Below are 24,992 nucleotides of genomic sequence, written 5' to 3'. Positions count from 1 at the left end.
AGCATTTTCAGGATTTTTCACCTTGTTATATTATGTGACGACTAATAATAGGTTCCGTACAATTTCTTAGTTACGCTTACGCAAGACCTATGGTTTCTTTCTCCTAAAACATGTCACATGTCACATGTGTATATAACTGCATATTGACTTAAATTACGCAAGTACGAACATATGCTCATATAGTAATTATGATTCATTAATGATATGAGGAAAATCAAAAGTTTTGACCCACTTTTTAATGCTAATTCACCTACGGTCCATAATATTGGGTCTCTAATTAAGTCTGCCCCAGTCAACCATCATCATTCACCATCATTCAAATATTTCTTTCAGTACAAACCTGAAAGAAAATAAAAAGATTTTCTCTAATTTTTTTGGTTAATAATTTTCCACAAGTTTTTCTATAATTGTTTAATTAAAGTTCATTTTCCATAGCTGCCAAAAATGGACAACCGAAGTCCAACCGAGTAATCAATTAAAATTTATACAGTATGTAATTTAGTTGTGTGATATCTTATTTAAAAACGTGTAAACTGAATATTACTTGTGTGTGTGTCCAATTTAGCTCTGAATATAGTTCAAATTTAATCTGAAATTAATCTTACAAGTTAAAAATAGATTACAAACGAAAATTAACCACTCTCCCGTGTTTTAACGATTTCGCATAATTCTTTCAAAATTTCTACTTTTAAAATTAAAATATACCTTTTTACTTTTTTCTATAAAAAATTCTTATTTATTTTAACAAGAAGTAGCCACTGTTCATTTACTTCTTAGATTACTAATTTTGTCTGATTATTATCAAAATATATATTCAGAATATTTGACTAGTACAAAAAATAATTCAGTATAGTGTTATCAAAAAATCATTTACTCTATGTGGTCTACCTTAATTAGAACATACACATTTTTTTTTCACAGTAAAACAAAATCTATGTACTAAAAAAATGGTATACATTAAACAACACAACATACTCAACAAGAGCAATCTCAAAATTCTATTTGTGAAGAATTCCGGTTTGATTCGGTTTACTTACACCACTCGGGGTTTCAATACGGATCGACCCAACATTTATCATCCTTGGCAGCTTTCTTCCAACGTTCCTTGAATCTCTTCATCTCTACAGATGATTTCATCCTCACTTTTCCTCTGTCATCCACTCCATCAGACTCTGATAAATCCTGTGAAACCTGCTCAAGAAAAAAAAAGAAAAAAAACAGATGATCAAAACACACGTTTCTAGTTCAAGAAGCTTATACAAACACTTGAATAAACTTGTAAGCAGAGATGAGTTGGCATACTAGTTAAAACTTTTGGATCACCTAACAGAGATTTAAAGGAGCACATGTTCGATTTCAATTCCGTTAGCAAATGTATATATTTAAAATTTTAATTTAATATGGTTTGTACCTCGTCCTACAAATAGGTATGTTTGCTCATAATCTTCTAGAGATACATATAGCTTTTAGAAAAACTCATACCCTTTGACCAAAACAAAAAGAAAAACTCATACCCCTGATTTTGGGTTTGTCTCATTCCGCGCGGAGCTTGAAGCGTTTACAACCCCACCTAGTGTGGGAAGACCGTAATGAACTATGTACTCCGCATCAACAACACCTACATTTTTCTTCCGATCACCCTATCCACGACCAAGATTGTGTTAAACAAGAACCGAGGAAGTAAAGGGATATTATAACCGGTTAAGAAAGTAAAACACACAGAAGTTAGAAAAAGAAACTAACTTGAGCACAATAACCAAGCTGTACATCCAAACCCCAAGCATGGATCAAATCGTTCTGCATTGAAAACAAAAGCATTAAAACCCTGAAGTCTACTACCAGTCTACGATATGCATATAAACCAAACTGAACAGATCTGAACCCAAACCGACATGTTTACCTGAATCATATACCAAGAACATCTCCATGCTGATCTAGAGAAAACAGGTGCCATCAGTTCTACCCATCTGCATAACCAAGTTACACATTTACCGCAAATGAGAGTCATGGGACCAAGAGATTCTCCTGAAAATTGTTAAAAGGCTTTACCCGATGCAAGGAGGATCGGTGCTATTGCCATCGCATCGCAAGCCGCCTTTGTCTTTATATATCCGCCTATGGACTTTTAAGTTCTCGCGACGAGCGGTTATAGGATGATACACCTCTGATTCTGTTGGGTCAAGGCCGGGTTGCGATATCTCAAGACCTTCTTCTTTGACAATAGATAGGTATCTAAAATGAAATGACTTCATCATGCAATGGGAAACAAGAACAAACAAAAAAACAATAAAAATATTGGTGGTCTACCGTTGAGGATTGAAATGACCTACACCGAGATCTTCGTCCCAAAGGAAAATATATTCATACTCTGCAACTACATCAGGATGCAAGAATCGTTTGGCGAACCACCTGCCACATTAACATCATTCAATTATTATTTTGATAAATATATGAATTGCATGAGTTGCAAGAAACTGACCATTTTGTTTGATTCATCACGGAAACATGAATTGCATGTGCACTCCATGGATACTGGTTCCAGTCGTCCAAAACACCATCGTAATGAAAAAGCATGACCACGAAATCTTGAAGAGGAAACTGAAAATCCTCAGCAATTAGTATCATTCATTTATACATAAAAAGCCAGAAAATCTTACTAAGGGAAAAAAAGAAAAGACAATACAAAACCTTTTGTATAACTTTGTTGACCAGCTCATTTTGCTTGATTCCAACCGCCATGGCTAACAAACTCATCGAATGATTAGTATTACCCTGAAAAGGATATCGAGAAAGGAATATCCACGAAGGATTAAGCTACAAAACTAATAAGCTGTACTATTTTAAGAATCTCAATCTTACTTCAGTAACATTTTCACTGTCGCAGTAGTTCCATAGATGTTGCGTTTCCAAGTTTGATGTTTTGACGATGATTCCTTGCGGTAGTGCTTCACTACCCAATGGCTTATCTAGATTCTAATGAAAAGATATTAATAAAAAACTGGTTTTAAAAGAAATCTCGCAAAGGAAACTCAACAAAAATGGATCTCTTCTTCTAGAGCAAACCTGGCATGTATTGGATGTTGCGTTATGCATCTTATCAGTGATTTTCCATCTTAGCAATCTCTGTAAGTTAAAATTTTATAAAATAAAAAACAGAATACTCTATCCAGTATTGACATTTTTTTTTTGTCAACATCCAGTATTGACATTTAAACCATATGTCTTGAACAATGTTCTTTACATATGTAAGAAAAAATACTCAATATTGATTTGTCTTCATAGAACATGTATAGAGCTTACATGATGTGAAATACAAGAGAGATTTGTACCTCTTTAAATTCTTTGTCGATATAAGCATTACCAATGAAGTAAGCACCACAAATAAGAGCAGTAGTGATTAAGATACTACAGAGACATGATCTATTCATCAAATCCTGCAATGTACAAAGCAATAAAGAATTACAAAAAACTGAGAATTTTTTTTTATTTCCCCTCAGTATTGTTAAACAATGAGAACCAAGAGAAGCTTCACAAAATCAGAAGCGGAAGTGATAAGTAAAAGCAGATAGATATTAGAGAGATAAGGTAGAAGACACGTTTAGAGCAAGTCACATGGAAAATTTCGAAGTAGAATCTTAATTAGAACAGGTGAGGAGAGGACTATTTTACTAAAGAAAAGACACGTTGTGTCATGTGTGGGATAGTGGAGCATTTCAAGGGTTTTCAGTAAATTACAAGTTTATCTTTCAAAAGTCAGAGTTATTATTCACTTAACAACTTTATAATCAATCCAATTAAAGTCAGGGCCTCGAAGAACACGATGAACCAAGCAGAACAGACGGGTTACAATCACAATTAATCAATTGTTGAAATCTATCCTATTATAACCTAAAACGAAAAGATCCAAGAAATATAAATTTCATTAAACTATAAAAACTAAAACGAGAAAATAACACTGGGTATAGCTGAATTCGGATTATAAAATTCCATTGTTCTAAAACTCGGTCTAGACTAAACGCCCGTTTAGTCGGCAAATCGTGTATGAGCAAAATGATCTTTTCAAACTTATTTTTTTTGAAAAACGGTCTAGGCGTTCAAAAAATCGTTCTAGTCGTTCAAACTGATTTGTAAAGAGAAAAAATCACTATAATTTTTTTTGATATATTTTCAGTCTTGCAAAAGTTTTACAAAATTTTTTTATCAAATTGGAACATGAATTAATAAACTAAGATCCTCCAATATATCTACTCAAGCAAATAAATAAGGAAGAAAATGATGACGGACCCAATGTCAGTAAACTCTTCAACCATTAGTTTTTAGAGTTCATTGGCTTCTATGCTCATAATCGGGTTCCTAATTAGCTCTATACACATGAGTGGACATTAATATTTATATGACGATATTATCCTTCCTGCATGTCCATCCATAGGTCAGTAGTGTCAGTCCCTCTGAAACCTATATATACATGTCTGTTTTGTGATTCATTCCCCGAAACACACAAGTTACTCTCTAGCTTTTTCTCATCTCATTTTAGTCATTTTTATTTTTATTTTTCTTAGTTCTTTCTCACTTTTTTTCCTAACTATTTTTCACTTTCTCTTCTATTTTTCTTTCCTCTCCTACTTTTCTTTCATCTCATCTCATCTTATAGTTATTTTCAAAAAAAAAACGCAACGTTAGACAAGTGAACCAATTGAATGACTTGAGTTTGATACCAACTAATATAAAATAGTTAGATTATCGCTACTAAAACTGTTAAAGGTATAGTAGTAAAGTTTAATGTGTTACATTCATAAATTGCCTATAACAAATCACTACATCAAAATATGATTTTATATTCTAATGAAAAATAACATGAGGCTTAACAACTAATATATTTATTACCGTGTCGAAAAGAATAATATATCAATGTAAATATGTATGTTTATTATATGTGTTACAAGAAAAGTTTCAGCTAATACCTATGTTAACAGCTACTATAAATTTTAAATGATACATTAATTATTAACAACATACCATAACTATTATTACATGCTATATGTGTTGTTTTACTCGTTAACTTATATTTTAGTAACTAACTTATTTGTTACATGATAAATTATATATTGGATTAATAACTAATACTGAATTATAAAACCTGGTATCATGTTATTGATTTGTTTAACGCCTACATATACCACTTAACTTGGTAATTAAATAAGTATCTTAACAGATACTATAGTGTTAGCATTTTTGACATGTATCATTTTTCTATAAATATATGATAATACATCATACCCAAAAAATGGTAACACATGCGTTCTAACTGTAAATAAAAGATATATGAGAATTACTAACCTTCATCATCAATAAAATCACTATCATAAATTTCACTAGTTTTATCAAGATTTGGTATCAGAACATCTTTGGATTTCGTTGAAATTTCAAAAAATTGGCATCCAAAATTTTATGTATCTTGATTTAAAAATGATGGATCAGCAAAGACATTCAAACAAAAAGAAAGAAAAAAGAAACGAAGAGAAACAGAAAAGAAAAAAAAAGAGAATGAGAGTAAAAAAGAAGAAAGAGAAGGGAGAGAGAATAGCTCGGAGAACTGCAGAGGAGAGAGACTGTCAGAATGGGTTGCACGAGTGCAGCTACGGAAGGGCACCTTCGTAAGTTCGTCTCTCCAATTGTGTGGGTTGGGCTGGATGTGTCCCATCATGGGCAAACTTCAAATATATGCTTCCAATATGCGTAATTGACTAATTCTCCCTACTTTTTATCTCATTTTCTCGATATTCTACTGTCTAAAGTTTTCAAACCTTCTCTTTAAAATCTTCAAAATATCAGTTTGGAATCTCATATTCCTCATTAACGTGAGCTTATCGTTGGTAATAAAATGCTAGTGTTATTCAGTCAGAATTTCATATTGTCCATGTTCCAATTTTACAAAATATTAGGATAATATATGCGCCTTGCACGGGATGAGATTAAAATTACATTGTTAAATAAAAATTTTTACACATATATATATATATAGTTTTTATCTTGCATATTAATATAGTATGATGACATAATTGATTAGATGCTTGGTGGTGCGATAAGACTCACATGAATATGTAATCGTGAAATTGACAATCAATTTCGAAACACCTTGAATGATAAAAAGATCAAATTGGCTATTCAATTATTTCTTTACGCATGGACCATGTCTCCTATACCATATGTGCTTTTAAAACCGGACTGACCCGATTGTTAGATCTAATAATTGGTTTGACCATGAAGCTGTCAAAATAGTCAGATTGGATCTCAAAGTTATTGAATTTTATTAAAAATGAAAATATTTTATATTTATAAAATTTTATATTTGATTTTTTTTGTCATTAATATTTTTATTTGATTTTTATTTATATTTTAATTGTATAATATTTAATAATTTTACTTTTAAATTTCTATATTTGCAAAAAATATTGAACCAGGTGAGATATTATAAAACTTTAAAATATTTAATGTGTAAAAAAATATTTTGGAAAGTTAATATATGTAATTACAATAAATGATTTGTTACTAATATGTAAATAATATAATTGCTTAGTTAGGATTGCCTTATTTCCGATTTATTATTAAAATATATTAAGAAAAAGGAATAAAATAAATATACCTAATCACCAAATAACTTGCCCACTTAATATGGAAGAAATATCTAATCATTGACTATAAATTTAACATTTGAAGCTTAATTTTAAGAATGTCGTCTTGAAAATTTACAATTCTTTCTTTATTTCGTTCAAGTGATTTTAACAGAGATAATCAAATTTCTGTGTTGACCCTATGCGTTGCATAAATTATTTGTAATAGTTTTGACTATTATAATTTTCCTAATTTGAGATATATATTCAATTTTCAGTATTAGATGGATGTATATTCATATTTTTTTGGTAAAATGGACGTATATTCATACTTGGGGTATTCAATTAAAAAATCCATTACACTTTGAGTTGCATGAATTGTTTGCAGACTTTAGAAATATCAGGAAAAATGAACAAACAGAACATTATTTTCCAGTAACAATATAGAGAAATAAACAAAATGAACAGACTATGCCACGTTGATGTAATTGCATGAGGTTTAGAAATCTCAGTAAAAACAAACAGAACATTAACCTTATAGAAATGTTGCAGGTTTTATGAAACTTAGTTCGCTTAGCAGCATAAAGTTATCCAATTGAGTATTTAGTATTGCTATATTCTTAGCTTTAAATTTATCTTGTAATCCTACTTGAAGAAAACTGTAGCTTAGAATTGTTTTTGTAAGTCCGTATGAGCATAAATCATAACTTAGTTTGTTCTAAAATCGTCTACTATTGTGATTGGATTCCAATCGTATTACTATTTTTACCTTCATATTGTATGAGTATATGTATGTGTGGACGCTCTCTAATCAACCTATTCTTGTACAGTTTCTATAATGTTATGCAAGTTAAAGTTCAACGCAACGATGGATTTATAAGTTCTTTTTTTTTATGAAATTAATCAAAGGTGTATTGTTTCCTATGGGAGATGAAAAAAGCACACGTCGTTATAATACAACAAAAAAATATGAAGTATTATAAGTGTAGTAGTATTTTTTGTATAAAGACATACTGATGGCAAAATTAGTAATTATTCTAAATATTAGCAGGCATAAATATAAATGAGCTAAAAAGAGTTCTCATGGTGACACATCATCAAAATGGCATACTTATAAATATAATACACTTTTAATGTTATTATTATTATTTTTTTGTCAAATTTTAATGTTATTTTTAATGTTCCTCTTTTAATAAAAATGGGATTGTAAAATATTACTAAATGTACTGTATATTGTCATTTGTCAAACATTACTAAATACAAAAACTCCAAAATTCAGAAATGCCAAAACTCATAAATTAGAACCCATAAATGAAAAATTATCCTAAAATCTTTAACAAACGAGAAATAAAAAAAAATAAAAAATTGAGATTATTAACTAATCTGAATTTGAAGAATAAGAAGAGATGAAGAGGGCGAGTGTAGATAATGGATGAAGTTTATGATCTCAATTCTCAAAGTATGTCTTCTCTTACTTTTTCTCTATAATCAAACCATTCACGACTAAGACGATAATCAACGATCCACATTATTCTAAGCTACATAAATGAAAAAATCTACCTAATAAAGGTTAATGCCACTTGTATTATATGATTCATTCCTTAATTATATAAATGAAGTACAGCTTGGGAAGTTCTTCGTCCGGGTGCATATCACGTGGACTCTGAGACGTGAATTAAATAGAAATCTAACAATACTAAAAGTTAAATAACTAGAGCAAAGAGAGTGTCCACGTATACAAATTAATTCAACCAATGAAGAACCACAATACTGCTACGTAATATTAACCTTCTCTTTTGACATATTAGACTTGGGTCAATCATGTGGGCTTCGACAAAATCAATAAAGGCCAACACTAACAAACCCAACTATGAAAACTTAATAAATATCGTACATTCACACACACGATTGTCGTCTCCGTTTCTTTCACTTCGTCTTCACCGTTCAGATCAATGCAACTCTTCGTTTCTAATCAGTATTTATCACCACCCCACTATCAATCATTCAAAGCTGGTCATTACTCCTTATCTTCCTCGGAGATGGTTTCGTTCCAACTCCTTTTCTGGCTCCTCCTATATATATTGTTTCGTTAAATCTTAGATCAAACCAAAATCTCCACCTTCAGCACAAAAAAAGAAGAAAATAAGCTATAGCCATAAAATCTGCTAAAGCCATCGAAATGACTAGAGTTGATCTAAACGTCTTTTCATCTTCTGCTGCCGACACGGAGTCTGATCCAAGTGTTATAAACGGCTTGAAACCCTTATCCTTTCGTCATCGGGATCGATGACGGATCTACCCAGTACAAACTACGCTGTCATCGCCAAAACGGTAAGATTTTTCTTAGTTTTAGATAATTGAATCTTTTTGTGTGTGTTGGCTAAATGTACTTTGAATTGAGGTTACTTCATCACTTATATTTTATGCTAAAGCGCAGAATCAAAACAGCTGCTGAACAAGTTGTGCGCTTCTGGAGGAGGTTTGATGGATTGATGCTAAAGCCATTGTTCCAGTATAGGCTAAGATGACTTCTAATATTATTGACATAACAGAGGTGTGCCGTGTGTGGCTTGTGCCTTATTCAAACACTACATTTTTTGCCAATTAAATAGTTCAATCAGTTCTGATCGTCTAATTTTCTCCTTCAGGGACGCGACATCTTTCGCACCTGCGGCTCGGATCATGGTACGTTCTTACATTTTGTTTCTGTAAAGATCTGTATTGATCGTGTAAGTAATGTACAATACAATAGGCCTTATATACAAGAGCCTTAGACATTAACTAATAACAATAGCTTCCTAAAATAGGGGATCGTCATTTTGACTACAGAATATATGGAAACACAATCGTATCTCTAACAGTTTCTTCTTCCTCTGCTCTCTTAAAACACTGTAAGTTATGATCGTAGAGCTGTGAAATTTAAGACAGCCGATTCTATGTTTCCAGTGCAGATCGAAGCTCTAAAATAAGTTGTAATAAATAATTTTGAATTGTTTACGTTTTGTGATTTGTATTAAATGCCTCTTTGATGACTTCTAACAAGCTATTGTGGAATTGTACTGATGCAGGAGGAACAGGAGAATGCTAGAAATAGATCTATTGTTGTTTAGAGCACAGTAGATTTAGGTTCATGTATGTTGAGGTCACCAACAAATTGAACAAGTACAATTCCAAAATTTAACATCTTGGGGGTAGAGGCGGATGGAAGTTATAGGTTGTTGAAACGAGAGAGCTGCTGAAGAAGGATTTAACAAATGAGGTACAAGCTTCATTTCATAAAATTAAACACAATCTTTGCATTGGCTGATGGAACAAGCTTTATTTTTCTTTGTGGTTACATGAATCTACTTGATACGGGTTCGGGTTTGGTTTTGAGCATGTTTCTGAGATCGACGTTGACAGAGACCCGTTTTTTTTTGGACAACAGACAAAGATCCGCTAAAGAAGGTAAATGGATTGATTTCCTATCTAGGCAATGCAAATGTGATTTCTGGAGAAGCTTCTTGGGCTTTTAATCAGTCATCTTTGAGAACTGGAAAGGAGAAAGAGGTATTGTATCTTACAATCTGTTTGGTGATAGATTGATTCAGAATGTGGATAATATAAGGGCTGCACAAATATTTTGCCTGCAGCCTTTGAAACTGAAGGTATGGTGGAGTGCAACTATGATGCTACTTCCAAAATAACTGGTGGATGGATTTTACGTGGTCATCTTGGCGTAGCTCTCAGGGGAAAACATGATCGGCTTTAGAGGCAGAAGCAATGGTGCTACTCTTAATCATTCCAAAGGCCATGTATTATCTCACCTCCTCCACCAAGCGCATGCTTATGAGATCATGAATGTGAGCAACAATATCAAATGGTGGGGCTCAAGAATGTTACCGGTAAAAAGATGTTGTGTTGTTCTTCGTTCTCTCAATCACATAGCACATCATAATCCTCTTTGTATGTATAAATAGTTTAGATAAATATCAGATACTTTAAAACACATGAGTCGGTCGTTTTTAGTATTTTGTAATCATTTGTGTTATATTAATATAAAAAATTATAAATAAAGCACCAGCCTAATCTCGATACTATATATATATATATATATTATATTTCAACAAAATATTATATAACATATTTAATAATTCCTCTTATTATACCATACAAAGTGTTGATTAACCTGTATTTTTCTTTCCTTTCATGTGGGCCAATAGCAGATAAAATGTTACATCAATATAATCTATGGAGTCATCGTTTTGTTTGGGCTTATATTACAAATATATTTGCAATTATAGATTCATATAAATATAATCCATATAGGCTAAACCAAATATAAAATTACTCGAAAAGGTAAAAATAAAATATACCAATATAATAAAACTCTGATTAGAAAGAAGAAAATATGGTTAAACTAAAAAGCAAATAAGATACACGAATTTATACAAAAGTCTTCTAGAATGTCAATATAAGTAAATAGAAAAGCTTTAGTCAAATAATAAACAATACATTTTTTTAATAACCATGGGAATTCTAAATTTTTATAGACCCAAATACTAATACCACGAAATCTAGCATCTGGCTACGTGTGGACAATTAAATTCATTTAAAACGCGGTTAAGTGGCCAATGCTATTCAAATCCAAAATACAAATTTTAGCTGAAACCTCTTTCTCACTAGATCAAACTGCCAAGTCTTGGTTTTTTTATTATTTTGTTTGAAAATACATCTATTGCACTAAAAGTAAATGATAAAAAAATTAAAGATATTGCATGTAAATACACAATAAAATGACAGATAAAATGAAATTAATATAAAAATAAATAACTAAAAATCTTTTAAAGACTCTTGAATCAGCCAAATATTCAACAAAAAGAAATCACGCTTTAATCAACCATATCATTCTTTACAAGAATTATATAAGTTTTTTAAAAGCTTACAAAAAAATAGCCTCATCAGTACTTTCCTCCAGGTTATTATGTCTACCGTAAAGCAAATTAACAACATAAATCGACAAGCCACATTGACCATTAATTTTCACATTCGTAATAAACCTATTACATTTGCTTATAATAGATTTCCACAACTTAAATACATCGAGTAACACTAATAAATATACTACAATAAAATAAAATATAAATACATATATCAACATGATCATATTCTCAGAAGAGACAGTTTTCCTTGAGGCTAATGATGAGTGTCTCTAAAGCTTCATTTCAAAGGCATGAACACAACTCCCAGATTCTCCACTTTCTCCATATTCACTTTGTGAATGATTCCTTCCATTTTACCTTTTCTATTCGTACAACAAATACAAATGGTATTAAGTTTTTTGGTATATTCCTGATTGAATTTATGGACTTGGCACGATGATATATTAGTAGGGTTGATATGGATAGAAAACTCACATATCAGCAATAAACAAATCTTGAAATAATCCATGAATTGCATAGTCTGCTTAGTGTTGTTTATTATCGTACTTGAGCCATCCATGAGGTATCTGCCATTAGCGTCTCCAACGCTTTGACATGAGCGGAGGCAACATTTTTTAAGTAACTCTATTCATTTACCTTTTCCTCCACCATCCCATATCACATATGTATTTTTAGATATTAAAAAGACAAAAAAATAAATTTTAAACCTATCAAGTTTAATTTATAATTTTGTAAATTGACTGAAATATATATGCCTTATATATATTAAATACAAATATATTTTTCCAAACCCGGGCGTAGCCCGGGAAAATCTCTAGTAATAAATAAAAGCAGAAAATGTTAGAGAGATACGTTAGAACTTGGAAGATATAATCACATGGAAAATTTTGAATAGAATCTTAGGATTATGACTAATTTAGTTAAAAGAAAAAAAAATTGAAAAGTCAAACGTTTGTGTGATCGTGGAGCATTTTCAAAGGTTTAAACTTTAAAGAGAAGAAAGACGTTTGTGTTTGAAACACATTTGTGAGGCAAAACCAAGTTTCAAATATCTTCCTTATAAAATATATAATTATTTATTTCACATCGAAAAGTAGACTACATGTTCAGAGCCGGACCTGAGATTTTCGGGGCCCTATTCGAAACAAAAGAAATAAAGATGAACTTATCGTAGCTTTGATAATAAAAGGCAACATCGAAAAAACTATAGAACAAGAAAAAATCTCTGGCTTTCTTAGGAATTTGTTTGCTTTTACAGAGTAAAGAGAAGAGGAGAATTTGAAAAGACTATCTCTTGTAAATTTCCTCTAGTGAGTTAAAAATGATGTTTTTTACTTATTTAAATTTATTATAATATTTACAATTATTTAAATAAAAATAAAGTACAGAAATTCGAATAACTTACCGTAAGTTACTTGCGCTAATGTTAATAACTTATACTCTATTCGTTTCTAAATAGATGATGTTTTAGGGAATTTTTGATGTTTCAAAATAGATGATGTTTTCATATACTAATGTACTTTTTAACTTTATCAAAAACTATGTAACCAAATGATATTTTATAATCTATTTTGTGATTGGTTGAATAACTTTTAATTTATATTTTAATGATATTTGTAAGATAGAAGACAAGCTTTTTAATAGTTGTGCATAATCCTAAAACTTTATGTATTTTGAAAAATAGGAGTACAAACCAAAACTTTGTTTTTTAGTTGGATTTTGCACATAAAATTAATATATTAACATTACATATCTACAAAGTGAAAAGTTGGAAATGGGGACCCCATTAGGTGGGGGCCCTACACGGATGTTTCGTGAGACTATGCTCAAACCCGGCTCTGTACATGTTTATCATTGAAAAGTTAGAGAAATTATAAATCAGTTAGTTTCATCTCCATTCATTTTGTTAATCCGCCCAGTTTATTAAAAGTAAATCTGATTAGTCAATCCATTCGGCTCTATCGAACTAAAACCTAAAACACAAAAGTCCAAACAAATTTTATTTAGTTATAACTAAAGTTAGATTGTACCGTTCCGAGAATAAAAAAACTCCATCTGTTTCAAAATGTTATATATTTTAGTCTTTTCACACATTCTAATAAAATACATTAACATAATTTTTTTGTGATTTTCTTTTTTTTTCATAATTTTAAACCAATAAAAATTCAATAAATACATTTAAGAAAATTTACAATTAGTTAATAAAGCATGCATTGAAAATACAAAAAAAAAATTTGAAACAAATTTTTTCTCTCTAAAATATGTAACTTTATGAAACGGCGGAAGTAATTATTAGCTATAACAATTTAGATGTTTTTTTCTTAATTCTGTATGAGAATAAAAAATAGAAAGTATCAAAATGCTACACAATTTCTTTAGAAAAATTCTCCAATTCAACTGCTAATAAATATAAAAGGAAGACGAAAATCGAAGATGGCCATCAAACACTTCAATCATTAGCTTCATTTCCCTTTTTTTTTTTTCATACACCTTTAGTCTGAATTTTGATACAATCAGGTTTTGAAAGTATATTTTAGGGCTTATTTGTGATATAACCATAAAAAAAAGTTAAATTAGTTTTGTAGAAAGAGGTTAGAGAGAGATAGGAACATAGAAGAGGAGAGAGAGGATGATTTTGGTTATATAATGAATTAGGGATTTTTGTTTGGTTATACCACCTAATTTCCCTATATTTTATGCGCACAATGAATCACATTAGTATTTCATGAATCGAATCCACAAGGACAAAAGCTATATTACAAATCTTCGAGAAAAGAGCTAAGCTAAGGCAAAATATGTTTTTTTTTTGTGTTTTCAATTAGTAAGAAGCTAAACAACAAAAAATAAAACGATGTACAATAAATGGATTAAAGTGTTAGGAAGTGGGTACTTCTCATGAAACATAGATTATGAAACAATAGCCAGACAGGGAATTCATTAAGTATCGTTCTCAAACTCAAAAAAATGCCATTAGAACTACTTCGCAGCGTTAAACCATATGATTAAAATCCTAAAGATTAACTTCCGTTGAATTTCATATTCTAAACATGCAATACGATCGAGTTTGTTAAGTTCACGGAACTCTCTAACATCAACTTTCATTGGTTAAGAATATTTCGCTCATTCTAGGTTCATTCAGGCATTTAATCAAGTATTTTGGTGCGTTAAACAACCAAAAATCAAAAACAAGGTCATGAATCTAGTTTCAACAATAAGAACAACCTAGATAAAGAACCGAGTGCGTAAATTCCTAGTCTAAAAAATAAGTTTCAACAATCCATGAATTCTTTTGAACACCCCTAAGCCTAACTAATTGACTACTCAGTCATTGATGTAAGCCTATAAGATGACAAAGGTTCACAAGACTCTGATGGACAGATATCTTCAGCGGCGGATGGATATAGAGGTGATTGACTCTCTCAATCTATGGGGATGATTGACTCTCTCAATCCTTGATGAACCAGACTTGTTTGAATCTCACGAACAATCCTAATCCAGAATTCTATAGAGCCAAATGAATCTCTCAAATGAATCTAAAGACAAGAACAACTCAAAGACACATTTCTTTGAAAAAAAAACAATACTTTCTGATTAATACTTAGATAAAACGTGCCTCTACAATGGGGATGCTAATGAGCTTATATAATGCCCAGAATAAAAGAAATAAAACAGAAAACTAAGAAACTAGCTGTTGGAGTAGTTTGGGGGATTTGGCTGAATGGGTGGGGTTGCTTGAGTCTTGATAGCTTAGGCATGAATTGATGACGCCTGGGAATGTCCTGATTCACTGAATGTATCTTCAAAGCTCCACAGAATGATGGAAAGAGCCGTTGAGATCTTTGACAAAAAATGCTTCTTGAATCCAAATAAGGTAAACTGCTCCATATTATTCTCCTCTTGATATTCTGCGTTTTGAATGCTCTCATTATGTCTTCAGGCTCTTCTGGTAAATGTAAGATGTCTCCTGGTCGCCATATCTTGGTTTGGTAATGATCAAACCAATTATTTGTCCAACTTTCCATATTTAGCTCCGGCTTGATTTGATTGTATTCTTCAAGGATCCGCCTGATCCAGTGTGTGCTGGTGCTTCTTAAAGGGCTGTGGAGTGCTTCTAGAAGTAGCACAAAGTATCCTAGACCCCAACATTGAGTTTGAGTATATGCTCCTGATCTTCTAAATAAGGCAAGTCGGGCCACCTTTGACTTGAAAATAGCATATCTTCGAAACCATTAATCCTTTTGACGTGAAACCAATTCTCCGTGTGCTCTTGTTGAGTGTAGAATCCAACAAAATTGGTTTTATGAATAAATTCCTCATGGTTTGTAAGATATGGCGTTTTGATTGTACATATGTCCTTGTTGGCTTCTTTGGCTCTTCTCAATTTCATGTTCTCCAATGATTTGCTCCTGGTTCCTTTCTCATTTTCTGAAGATGACTTGATGTCCTCCTCATCAGTAATGGAAGAAGAAACACAATAAATCACTGACTAAATCATGATAACAATGGAAATCAATAATAAAGGGGATTCGTAAAGAGTATGAAGTCATCTCACCGATAGAAAAAATATCAAGAGGGATGTAAAATCTAATGTCAAATAAATCTTAAGCCTAAAAATGGCTGAGAAATATCCTATATAGGTCAAAACTTGCCAGACTCAAGTTCCTAGGCAAAAACCGGACCAAAATAAAAGAAAACCAAAATTTTCTAATTTTCCGTGCAGACCGGACTCGGGATCGACCAGAAGATCAACCAGAGTGGAAAGAGATCGACCAATCTCCTGGGATCGAGCATAGGATCGACCGATCTTGGCCAAAAGCATCCAAATTGCTTCATTTTGCTCAAATCCTTGTTCATTGTGCCCAAAGCTCCATTCGAACATGTTTTAACCTGAAAATAATCAACAGACTCCAAAAATACTCTATGAATAACTTAAAACAATGGTTAGAAATCCAAAAAAGACAATGTTTATCAGATTTTCAGAACCTTCTCATTAAACTTATAAAAAACAGTAACGTGAACCATACAAATGTGGTTGAGTGGTATAGTGAACTTGGAAAAATGCTAATAAAAAGCTTTTGACAACGGACTACACTAATGTTTGGGATGACATTGTTACACTTCTTACTAGGAAGCGAAGCAAAGTGGAGCTGTTTCTTCTTCGGTAAGTCTTCCAAGCCTCTTTATATGATATATGGACTGAACGTAATGGGAGAAGGTTTGGTGAAGATCACAAGCCTGCTTTAGGACTTATCAAGCTCATCGATAAGCAGATTCGAAACCGTATCTCAAGCATAAACCATCACCACAATTCAGTCTACCAAGAGGGCATGGTTACATGGTTCTCTTATCACTAAATTCTATGTCTGATGTAAAGCTCAATTTTCTTTTCTTTTGATTCTCAAACAAGCAACTTTGGTTGTAAAATATATTTTTTGGTTGAATTAATTTAACATTCTTTAAAAAAAAATGCTAATAACTCCGAGTTCGAAACTTACCATCTCATATATTTTCGTTGATGTGATCAGACAATATGGATCTCTAATTTGTGAGCAATCGGGTATATATACTGATAAGTTTCTTGGGCTTCCAACTCAAAACCAATTGGCAATTAGTGGATTGGCCCAAGTCCCTTATATATTACTCAAGTCCCTTTCATATATTCGATGTGGGATCTTCTCTCCAATACCCTCCCTCGAGATAATGGTGCGTATAACCATTAATCTCGCAGAATCCATCATACCCCCTCCGAAATCATGCTTTATTTTCTAGCGATCTCGGCGGAACTGAGCCTTCTATGGGCCATCAGCTAATGGGATGATCGGGCCACTGTCCGGGCCGGATTAATGGGTCAGGGTATTGGGCCGACTCTGATACCATGATAAGTTTCTTGGGCTTCCAATTCAAAACCAATTGGCAATTAGTGGATTAGCCCAAGTCCCTTATATATTACTCAAGTCCCTTTCATATATTCGATGTGGGATCTTCTCTCCAATATATACCACTAGTGAACAGACTCTCAGAAGACTAGCCGGTTTGGCTTCGGCCCACCAAATGTCCTCAGGTTAAAAAAAAACAGTTATGTGAAATCTCATATTCTCCACTTCAACCAACTTTGAAGTGCAAGATAAATGCTAATCAAGAGATGACAACAGTATTAAAAACATTTCCAACCCATTTTTATATTTCTTTCTATATTTTTTTTCTACAGATAGACAAATTCTATTCTAAAGATGAATTTTATACAATGTAGTTTAATATAATCTATTCTTAAGAAAACATATAGAGAAATGATATTTTTTCTCTAACTTTTTTCATAATATAGTAGAACCAAAACCATATCTTAGTAGATGATTGATTTGTAAGTATTTAATTATCATGTTGTCACTAGTATAAATGATGACCAATTTTTTGCTTAAGAAAATATTAGGGGTGGTAAGTTAATTATTCATACTATTCAATGTTTTGAAGTTAGAACCTAGTTCCATTGGACTTTTCTACATATATGGGTATGTGCAAAATCTCTTTAGCTTTACTAAAATCCCTTGTTATCGTATGATTTAGGTCTGAGTCTGACCATTCCAGTATTGGTTCGAATTTAGATTGATTTTTCATATTTTAAATATTTTGGTACCGCAAGTGCATCTCCTATTCAGATATTTCTGATAAAGTTTAATTTGGTTCGGATTCAAGTCGATTAAGATATTTGATTGATTGCTAGTAACTACCTAAATATCTATTGGATATACTTTATCGAATATATATATCTAAACTATTATTTGCAAAGTAAATTTATGGAATCGAGCTCTCACGTTAAAAGTTAGACTGGTTAATGTCGTTGTTACCTTTAATAAATTTTATATATAATAATTTAATTAAAAATTAATTTTATATTAATAATATTAAATTTTTAAAAAGATAATTCTCATATATTTTGTTGTTATCTTGTAATAATATTTTATGTTTCTAAAAAATAAGATAATACTTATGTATTGTGTTGTTATCTTTAAATAATATTTTTATTATAAAAATTAAGATATAGAACAATATATAATTAAATATTAATGAAAAAAAAACATTTGTATAAAAATATAGTCTAAAACATTTCTAATATATGAGTGTTATGAAAAATTCAACACAATAATTAGTATATATATATTTTAATGAAATTTTCTGTCATATATAAATTATTTTATGTTTGGTATAAACTTGTTAAGAATATGAATAATAACTTAACATATTGTTTTTGAATTAACAAAATATAAAATAATAAATATCTATAAGAAGATTATGTCCGCATGTGCAGGTAAATTTTTGCATCCGAGCTCTCACATTGAAAGTTAGAACGGTTAATTTCTATACTACCCTTAATGAATTTTTTTATATATAATTAAAAACGAAATTTATATTAATAATATTAGATTTATATGTTATATTAGATAATTGTAAATTATGATAAATTTTTCAAATAAAAACATGTTTAAAAAAAAGATAATTATTATATATATTGTGTTGTTATCTGAAAATAATGTTTTCTACTATAAAAATTAAAAATTTTAAAAATTAATTTTCTGTTAATAATATTAGATAGTTGTAAATTATTATAAATTTGCCAAAAAAAAAATTTGCTTAAGAGCTCTCACGTTGAAAGTTAGAGCGGTTAATATCTATACTACCCTTAATGAGTTTTTATATATAATTAAAAACCAAATATATGTTAATAATATTAGATTTATATGTTATATTAGATAATTGTAAATTATGATAAATTTGTCAAATAAAAACATGTTTAAAAAAAAGATAATTATTATATATATTGTGTTGTTATCTGAAAATAATGTTTTCTATTATAAAAATTAAAAAACTAAGATATAAAAAAATTCAAATTTATTATCAATTATGTAAAAGTTTGTATAAAGATAAATTGTCAAAATAAAAAATATATTTTTAACAAGCCAATTCTTATATATATATATATTATGTTATTATCTGAAAATAATATTTTTTTACTATGAAAATTAAGAAAAAAAATAAAAAGATTATGCCCGCATGTACAGGCAAAACATCTAGTAACCAAATATAAATTTGGTATATTTGTATTCAAATAGTTAATTTTATTCAAAGTATCAAAAACTAATATATTTGGATATCTGAGTTATTATAAGTATATTTGGATACTCGTTCGATTATAAGTTCTGATAGAGTTTGATAACGGCTTTTAAGTATAGTAGTCTACCCATATTTATTCAAATATTTAACTGATTCAGTTTGGTATCTCCCAATTTATATTGGTTTTGGTTTGGTTCTTGGGTCCAAGTATTTGTCTATATATAATATGATTTGAAACTAAAATATATGATTCAGTTGAGGAGCCAATAAAGTGAAAAATGAAAAAAAAAACATCAATACTATTAAAAGAGAAGGAGTTTTAATAAATCTACTTAAAAATGTTGTTTTGACTATTTCATTAGACTTAACTTTTATTTTGGTCTTACCTTATATGTATGTAACAATATGTTACTCAATAACATTCATACCATATATTTACCCAATTTTTACTCCTTTTGTTAGTTAACGACTATAACAATCGCATATGTTTTCATTTTTAATTTAAAAGTGCGAATGCAATCAAATATATTACAACGTAATATACCTATTCTCTCAGAGATATTCCTTTCCTTTTCTACTCATATTAAATTCTTCTTAATTCTTTGATAACAAAATCTATCAACAATGTATTGTTTTTAACTTCCCGTAACATCCTCGCTAATATTTTCCAGCATTGCAAGGTATTTTAATGAGTATGTCCCACGTAGTCCTTTTTAAAATATGTTACATGCGATTTAGAAATTAAAATCCTTTTGGTTTTGGTGTTTTGGTTCTACATTTTAGGAACTATTCAGGTATTTACAAAGTTTGATTTCGTTTCAGTTGAGTTATTTTGGTTTTTGGTTCGGTTCAGTAGTGAAGTTGGAAACCAGTTAATATGCAAAACAAATTGGGTCTAATTCAGTTTCGTTTGATTTTGGTTTTCGGATAATTACCGATTTATAGATAAAAATATCAGATATTTTGAGTTCTCAGTTTAAAAATCGAGTAACTCGAGTTGTTTGAATAAAAATTTCTGATACTTCGGATAATTTTTAATATTTTAATACAAAATATTTGGATAATTCGGTTTATAAATAGTATGTTTAGGATATTTGGTTATTTAGAAATTAAATATAATTAATAGTTTAATCATATAATTTGTATTTTAAAAATTCAGATATCCATTTGGTTTTCAGTTCGGTTTTATTTTTTTTTTGTTTCAAAGATATATGATATGTTCGGTTATTTATGCAATTCAGTTTAGTTTTGATTTTGTATTTTCCATTTTGGTATGGTTTGATTCAGCGTTCTGGATAAATATACTCAAATCTATATTGTATCTTATATGAAAATTTATTTAATTTTGAAACAAATCCGCGCTTTTTAAGCGCGGGTCAAAATCTAGTTATAAAGTTAAATCTCGTTTACTGATAATTTGAATCCACTATGGATTGTTTAACTAATCCTTTAAGCGGAATCTTTAATAAACATTTTCTTAATGATATATGATGTGGTATATCATATGTGGAAGCCAAGGTCTAGTATCTTTTAGGGTCTGCTAGTATCATTTTAATTGAATTATGAATGCAGAGTTTATTGAAAATTAGATATTATGCTACATATTTACAGATAAAATTGCTGGTCTTAGAATATCTTATACAAACCAAAGTTGTTAATCATTAATATGGCGTAATGCAAAACCCTTTTTGAACTCGTGTCTACTAAGAAAAGTATCGTCCGTTGTACAGTTTTCATAAACAGTTCTTCAGAATCTTATATGCTATAAATAGTTAGATTCAGTTGATATATCACCACTGATAAATAGAATACACAGGGGTGAAAACTACAATATGCTATATATATATATAGTAGAGAATCAAATGTTCCAAAGGAAATAATTAATAATCAATATTCAACTTATGTAATCGTCTTCCCTTTTTTTTTTTGAACAACTTAATCGTCTTCCCTTTTCTTTAATGACATGTGCATTATACGGTCCCCACTTTGACACCGATTTGCTGCCTCTGGTATTTTGGCCTTTTTGATGATTATGGCTATAATGTAGTGCAGCCAAAATGCAGATAAAAAATAAAAAGCAGACCATATAGAATAAATACAAATAAATAGTTTGCAGATTAAATGAAGATCAATTGTCTAACCTTTTTTCTTTCTTATTTGCAGATCAAATAATTTATCACTAACATTGATCTGTAGGCAGTTTAATTATTATTTTAATATATATTTTTATTCTACATATTTTAAGGTGAATGACAAAAAAATGCAATACAATCTTTTTTTTTGACAACAAAACATTTACAAACTCATATTGACTCTGAATGCAATACAATCTACATCATAAAAAAAACTGCATTTATTCTCCATTTGTTCTTCTCATTCAGACCCTATATTTTCATTAGTAAAGTCTAACACTATCACTGTATCACATCTTGATGCTTAGATAATCTTAAGCACTGAATAAGACCCTTTTAATGTCGTATGTCAAATAAAAGCTCCTCTTAGCGTAACGCGTACGGCTGGTTCGGCCTAGCGAATTGAGTAAAAATCAGAGATTAATTGGGAATTAATCAAAGATTAATCGGGAATTAATCAAAGATTAATCGGAAATTAGTTAGGTAATTTTAAATATTTTTAATATATATATATATTAATGTTTGTAAATAAATATTGTAGTTGTAGCGTAGTAGTGGTTTGTGTGCTTTACTGGTGCTATGAAGTTGTGGGTTCGAGCAGAGGACATGTTGTTTTTGCTTTATTTTTCTATTTTTATCTCTAATGAATGGAAAATTATGGATATGTCATTATCTTCAACTCCACCACTTCGAGATGTAAACCCTAATTTCTGCCTCTTATCATTTTTTCAAGATTCACGCCACTTTGATCTCTTTTCTTGTAGGTTTGTTAAATTTTAATACGGTTTCAACCATACACATAATTTTAACCTCGAAATTTAGTAAAACATTTTTTTGTGTGGAAAATCCGAGTTTTTGAGTGAGTTGGTTCAATCCGCCACGGTTCACTGCCGAACAACGTCTAACGCCGAGTAATCGGCCGATCTGCCCGCATTTTAGAACAGGGTTTATAACTATATTATTAAAATTAAAATATTTTTTTGCAATAAACTTACTTACATCCTGATAATTATGACATGTGCACCAAAATAATAATTATCTATATTATTAAAATCGAAATACTTTTTGAAATAATATTTTTTCATCTTAATAATTACAACATGTTCCATTGAATTAATCGCTATTAATTAATTAATTATTATTTTAGACTTTTTTATATTTAAATTTACCAAACTTAATTAATTAACCGAAACTATTTATTTTTTTAAATTATTCTCTAACCAAACTTACTAAATTTACGATTATTATCTAACCAAAATTTACAATAAAATTGAAAAAATATTTAAAATGTAACTACAAGCTTTATATTCATGTATATTACTATTTCATTAATTTCACATACAAATATAAAATATTATGTTTTTGTTAAAACATATCTCTTTTATTTAAAACTGAAGTACTTTTTTGAAATAACTCTTCATTCATCATTATAATTACAACATGTGCCACTGAATTATTAACTATCTATATTATTAAAACTGAATTACTTTTTGAAATAACCATTTTAATCCTTATAATTACAATATGTGCACTGAATTAATAAGAGAAAAAGACCAAAATAGCACTAAATCAAGTTTTTGTTCTCAAATTAGCACTCAAACCCAAAAGTCACAAAAATAGCACTCAAGGGGTGGGGTTTAGGGTTTAGAATTTAGAGTTTAGGGTTTAGAATTTAGGTTTTAGGGTTTAGAGTTGAGAAGTGAAGTTTTGGGGATAAGATTTCAAATTTTGAAAAATAAAAAAATTTAAATTTTTCAAAAGATAAAATGCTATTTTGGTCATTTTAGTTTTTGAGTGCTATTTTTGTGATATAAACTTAGAAAGGTGCTATTTTGGAGATTTGCCCAATTAATAACTATCAATTAACTATTCTGTTAGATTCTTCTATATCTAAACTTATCAAACTTAGTTAATTTTTGCAAAATTATCTATTTTGTTAAATTATTCTCTAACCAAGCTTACCAAATTTATGACTATTCTCAAACCTTATTATTCTCTAAAATAAAATAAAAAATTTTAAATGTGACTACAAACTTTAAATTTTATATATTCATGTATATTAGTATATCATTTATTTCACATACAAGTATAAACTATAAATTTTTTTGTTAAAAAAAGAAGTTATTTTAAAATATATATTAAATAATTTAATGGTTAATATAATACATATGTATATATATATATATGAATAATAAAAATACAACAAATAAATTTCAATTTAATATTTTTGTCAAAAATAAACATAAAAGTAGAATTTATTTGGCATACACAAAATTTAGAGACATATTTATCTATCTTATTAAAACATAAATACATTTTATTTTGGAATACATTTATTAGTATGCATAAATATAATAATTTATTTTTGTTTATAAATAAATATATCAAACATGGTTAATATAGTTAAAAATTATTGACTGACGAATATGTTATATAACATATAATTTTGGTTGATTTTATATACAACCGCAATATAACCAATTAGAAAATTATACACAATTAAAAACCGTTAATCTATCATAAGTGTCATATATTCAAACAAAGATAGATGCACATTTGTTCAAGCGTTACATTTTTGTACTATGAAGCATTTCATATGTCTATTATATTAAAACAAACACCCTCAATACACATGTCAAACTCTAGTTCTATTTAAAAATGAATCACCATATGTGAGAACATTCCGTCTTTCAAAAGATGTAAATTCTTAAACTATGTAATTCATATGTTTTGTTCTGCAGTGTTTTTATGATAGTATAAACAAGTTTATGCCCCCTTGTAAAGTAATACTATAAAGGCGCCTAGTAATCTTTGTGCTCAATACTATATTTGAGTTCTACTTAAAACGAAAGCTACTAATTGTTGTGAACACTATCATTTATAATATAACATTTAGAATTCTTAGGATTTATATATGATCCAAATCGTAGGTATGTTTACAATATGATAAGAAGGTCACCAATACTCACCATGTTTTTAAAAGAAAATTACTACAATTTATAGAGGGGGTCCATTCGGGTTGTGTGATGTGTCACTAGTTTTTGGCGTTACGTAAAAATACGACTTGCTTTCAAGTTTTAAGAAAACAAAAAGAATGCTTCACGTTCGCCGTCTTTTGTTCGTCGAAAAAGAAACTTTATTATATGATGCCATTTTCAGCCGATAATCCCATTTTGGTTTTCACGTTCGTCAACTTTTAGGTCCAATGCTTTTTTCAATTT

General features: G+C 29.8%; 1 protein-coding gene and 1 long non-coding RNA gene across 4 annotated transcripts; one reads left to right on the top strand and one right to left on the bottom strand.

Annotated features, from left to right (window-relative positions):
* Window positions 1–831: 831 nt before the first annotated feature.
* Window positions 832–3,559, bottom strand: LOC103834066. The gene is made up of 11 exons (XM_033277387.1): window positions 3,330–3,559; window positions 3,064–3,123; window positions 2,860–2,973; window positions 2,689–2,772; window positions 2,480–2,598; window positions 2,308–2,409; window positions 2,050–2,232; window positions 1,901–1,967; window positions 1,744–1,797; window positions 1,515–1,640; window positions 832–1,191 (listed from the first exon to the last, which is right to left on the bottom strand). The coding sequence occupies exons 1-11, from the start codon at window positions 3,426–3,428 to the stop codon at window positions 1,051–1,053; spliced, it is 1,149 nt and encodes a 382-aa protein (XP_033133278.1). The 5' UTR covers window positions 3,429–3,559; the 3' UTR covers window positions 832–1,050.
* A 5,147-nt stretch (window positions 3,560–8,706) lies between these two features.
* On the top strand, window positions 8,707–12,232 carry LOC103834065. Of its 3 annotated transcripts, XR_004450277.1 has the most exons (4): window positions 8,707–8,942; window positions 9,049–9,165; window positions 9,260–10,160; window positions 10,244–12,232. It is a non-coding gene; the product is annotated as an uncharacterized LOC103834065 (long non-coding RNA). The 3 variants fall into 3 exon arrangements; XR_004450276.1 differs by having other exon boundaries at window positions 9,049–10,160; XR_004450278.1 differs by having other exon boundaries at window positions 8,850–8,942; window positions 9,044–10,160.
* Window positions 12,233–24,992: the final 12,760 nt, after the last annotated feature.

This window comes from Brassica rapa, chromosome A08 (assembly GCF_000309985.2).
Source record: "Brassica rapa cultivar Chiifu-401-42 chromosome A08, CAAS_Brap_v3.01, whole genome shotgun sequence".
NCBI lineage: Eukaryota > Viridiplantae > Streptophyta > Magnoliopsida > Brassicales > Brassicaceae > Brassica > Brassica rapa.
Note: the sequence above shows the minus strand (reverse complement) of the source record. Positions and strands in the feature narration are given on the sequence as shown.

Coding starts and splice junctions, on each gene's coding strand:
- LOC103834066 (XM_033277387.1), bottom strand. CDS start 3,428: ATGAATAGATCATGTCTCTGTAGTATCTTAATCACTACTGCTCTTATT. Junction 2,233..2,307: donor GGTCATTTCAATCCTCAACG/GTAGACCACCAA, acceptor ATTTCATTTTAG/ATACCTATCTATTGTCAAAG. Junction 1,968..2,049: donor ACCGATCCTCCTTGCATCGG/GTAAAGCCTTTT, acceptor TTGGTTATGCAG/ATGGGTAGAACTGATGGCAC.